The sequence below is a fragment of the Argentina anserina genome, chromosome 6, assembly GCF_933775445.1.
Source record: "Argentina anserina chromosome 6, drPotAnse1.1, whole genome shotgun sequence".
Classification (NCBI taxonomy): Eukaryota; Viridiplantae; Streptophyta; class Magnoliopsida; order Rosales; family Rosaceae; genus Argentina; species Argentina anserina.
The window spans coordinates 11,613,957-11,616,767 of NC_065877.1; the positions used below are offsets into that span (position 1 = coordinate 11,613,957).

The 2,811-nt window shown below is 37.1% G+C and overlaps 1 protein-coding gene across 1 annotated transcript; it reads left to right on the forward strand.

Annotated features, from left to right (window-relative positions):
• Positions 1-231: 231 nt before the first annotated feature.
• Positions 232-2,289, forward strand: LOC126799582 (1-aminocyclopropane-1-carboxylate oxidase homolog 6-like). The gene is made up of 3 exons (XM_050526811.1): positions 232-837; positions 1,349-1,723; positions 1,925-2,289. The coding sequence occupies exons 1-3, from the start codon at positions 364-366 to the stop codon at positions 2,180-2,182; spliced, it is 1,107 nt and encodes a 368-aa protein (XP_050382768.1). The 5' UTR covers positions 232-363; the 3' UTR covers positions 2,183-2,289.
• The last annotated feature ends 522 nt before the right edge of the window (positions 2,290-2,811 follow it).

Consider the following 2,811-nt stretch of genomic DNA (forward strand, 5'->3'; position numbering starts at 1 on the left):
CCCTCACTACATCCAAAGAGGTGGAGATTGTTTTTAGACAAATGAGACTGAGACGGCTTATTTGGAATCTTTCAGCTTCAAATAAGATCAGCTTCTTTAATAAGAAACACTGTTCATGAATTATCATTACAGCAGTAATATGAAGAATCTTGTCCTATTCGGCTGTCCCAATATTTTATCACAGCAGTAACATAAGAATCTTGACCCAAGTCACTAACTTAAATTGTAACCGATGATTAAATAAGAAAAGCATGTTCATATGCTAACATGTACTTCACCATTACTAAACCAGTGATTACCAAACCACTGTTCGATCATAGAAAAGACCGAAACTAAGGAATAGATAGCTGATCGATAAAGAACATGGCAGCTAATTGTGATACTTTCGATTCCCAATATGATCGGCTCAAAGAGGTTAAAGAGTTCGACGAATCAAAGATGGGCGTAAAGGGCCTCTCCGACTCTGGCATCACTTCTATTCCTCGCTTCTTCATACATCCACTCGAAACTTTACCTTGTAATAACTCGAACTCTAGCACCAACACTACCTCCATCCCCCTACTCGACTTGGCCAACCTCAATTCCCCAACTCACCGTCCCAAAATCATTGAACACATCAAAGAAGCTGCAGCCTCATGGGGATTTTTCCAAGTCATCAACCACGGTATACCAGCAACGATCCTTGATGAGACAATCCGAAGCATCACAGCCTTCCATGAGCAACCACACGAGATCAAAGCCATACATTACAGACGCCAAGAGCACCATGGAGTCATGTTCACAAGCAACAATGACTTGTACCGGAGTAAGGCGGCCACCTGGCACGACTCCCTTCAGGTGCGCGCGAGGTCCCTGCCCAAAAGGCTCCAGGGTCTTATATATTCAGATCCCCTTTTCTCTAAATATGCTGTTGATCCCTCAAATATATATAGTTTTTTTCTTTCTGGCCGGAAGGTCTAAAACCTACTTAATACGTAATACTTTGATCGTGAAACTGCTTAGTACGTATCGGTCCAAACATATATTTAGAGAATTAATCTAAATTAGCAATTCTAATGATATGGTCATTTAATTTTGGGGTAAATGCGTCGATCGATATATTTTAGGATATGATAGGGAGGTCTATGCTTTGATTTTAACATGAATAGACAACCTATCACAAAGAGGAATGCATTGAATTGTAACAATACGTATCTACTAATTAATTTAATTTCTCTAGCTTATTTGATATCTGTGTTATTTATAAACGTTAAAGTATTTTATTTTACACGAATAGCTATAGTACTGATTCCATGTTGAATACTGGGATGAAGATAACAATTTGAGATTAATTAATGAGGTAAATCAGGTGTTCATGGCACCAGAGGAGCAGAAGGTCGAGGAGGATATCCCAGAGATTTGTCGCAAGGAGATTATTGCATGGGACTTTCATGCAACCAAAGTAGCGGAGGGGTTATTTGAGTTGTTGGAAGAGGGGCTTGGTTTGGAAGCTGGGAAGTTCAAGGAGTTGGGTTTTATGAAAGCTAGGTTATTTTTGGGGCACTGCTATCCCTACTGTCCGCAACCAGATCTGACAGTGGGGATAAAATCTCATACAGATGCAGGTTTGACGGTGTTGTTGCAGAACCAGGTCGGAGGGTTGCAAGTGAAGCATGGGAGTGAGTGGGTAGATGTCCAGCCCTTGCCTGGGGCACTGACTATTAATATTGGCGACTTCATACAGGTTCCATTAATTAGTTCGATCATTTTACTTCCAACATAACCATAAAATTAGTTCATTACTAATTGCTAGCGTCCCCGTGAAAGCTAATTGCTAGCGTCCCCGTGAAAGCTCGATCGTCACATTATATAAACTATTAATTTCACCTATAATTAAATTTCTGTTCGCATAATTTTTAGGTTGTGACTTACCATTTCTTCACAGATCATATCAAATGGGGAGTATCAGAGCGTGGAGCATCGAGTATTGGCAAATTCATCGAAGCAAGCAAGAATCTCAGTGTTGAATTTTAACAACTTAGGGGGTTGGAAAGAGTCGGATGAATTTGGGCCATTCCCTGAATTATTGTCAACAGAGAAACCAGCCCTGTATCGAGGATTTACTGTGCCAGAGTTCCTTCAGAGCTTCTACAGCAAAGGATTAGATGGCAAAAACATAGTAGAAAGAGTTACACTGCACTAGCTAGTAGTACTAAACTACTAATAATAAATGTACGTAAATTAAAAATAAATGTCATTGAAGTATCTGTCTAGTGAAATGGATGAATAATATCACTCCGTGAGACGGTGAGCGTATGTTTGTTTTTGGTTTTGCAAGTCCGAACTATACAGTATATTTTTTTTGGTCTTTTTAAAAAAAAGTAATACTATAGTATTTTCAATGTTTTAAAATGTGAATGCGTACCCGAAGCGTTTTTTTGAGAGACTTGAGCCTTAAAACTTGAAGCGCAGTAGGCGTAAGCTTTATGTTATAAAAAATTAGTAGTTAAATGTGTAAATATTTAATTATACACATACAAAAAGAAAAAATATATATAAGAACTTACCAATTTATTATATTTTGATTTAATGAAAATTCATAATCTAAGCGTTTTAGATAGTTTTTATCAATTTAAATACACTATATGTATAAATATAAAAATATATTTAAAAAATTATTTTCTAAGGTGTAGTAAAATGCGTAAAAAGAAGAAAAACGTAGCTATAGACTTACGCTTTTAAGCCTCACTGTCTAGACTGAAAAATAGAGACGTTATATAAGTAACTTTAAGTTTTTTAAGCCTCAGATAAGTCTTGAGATGAGTTTTTTTT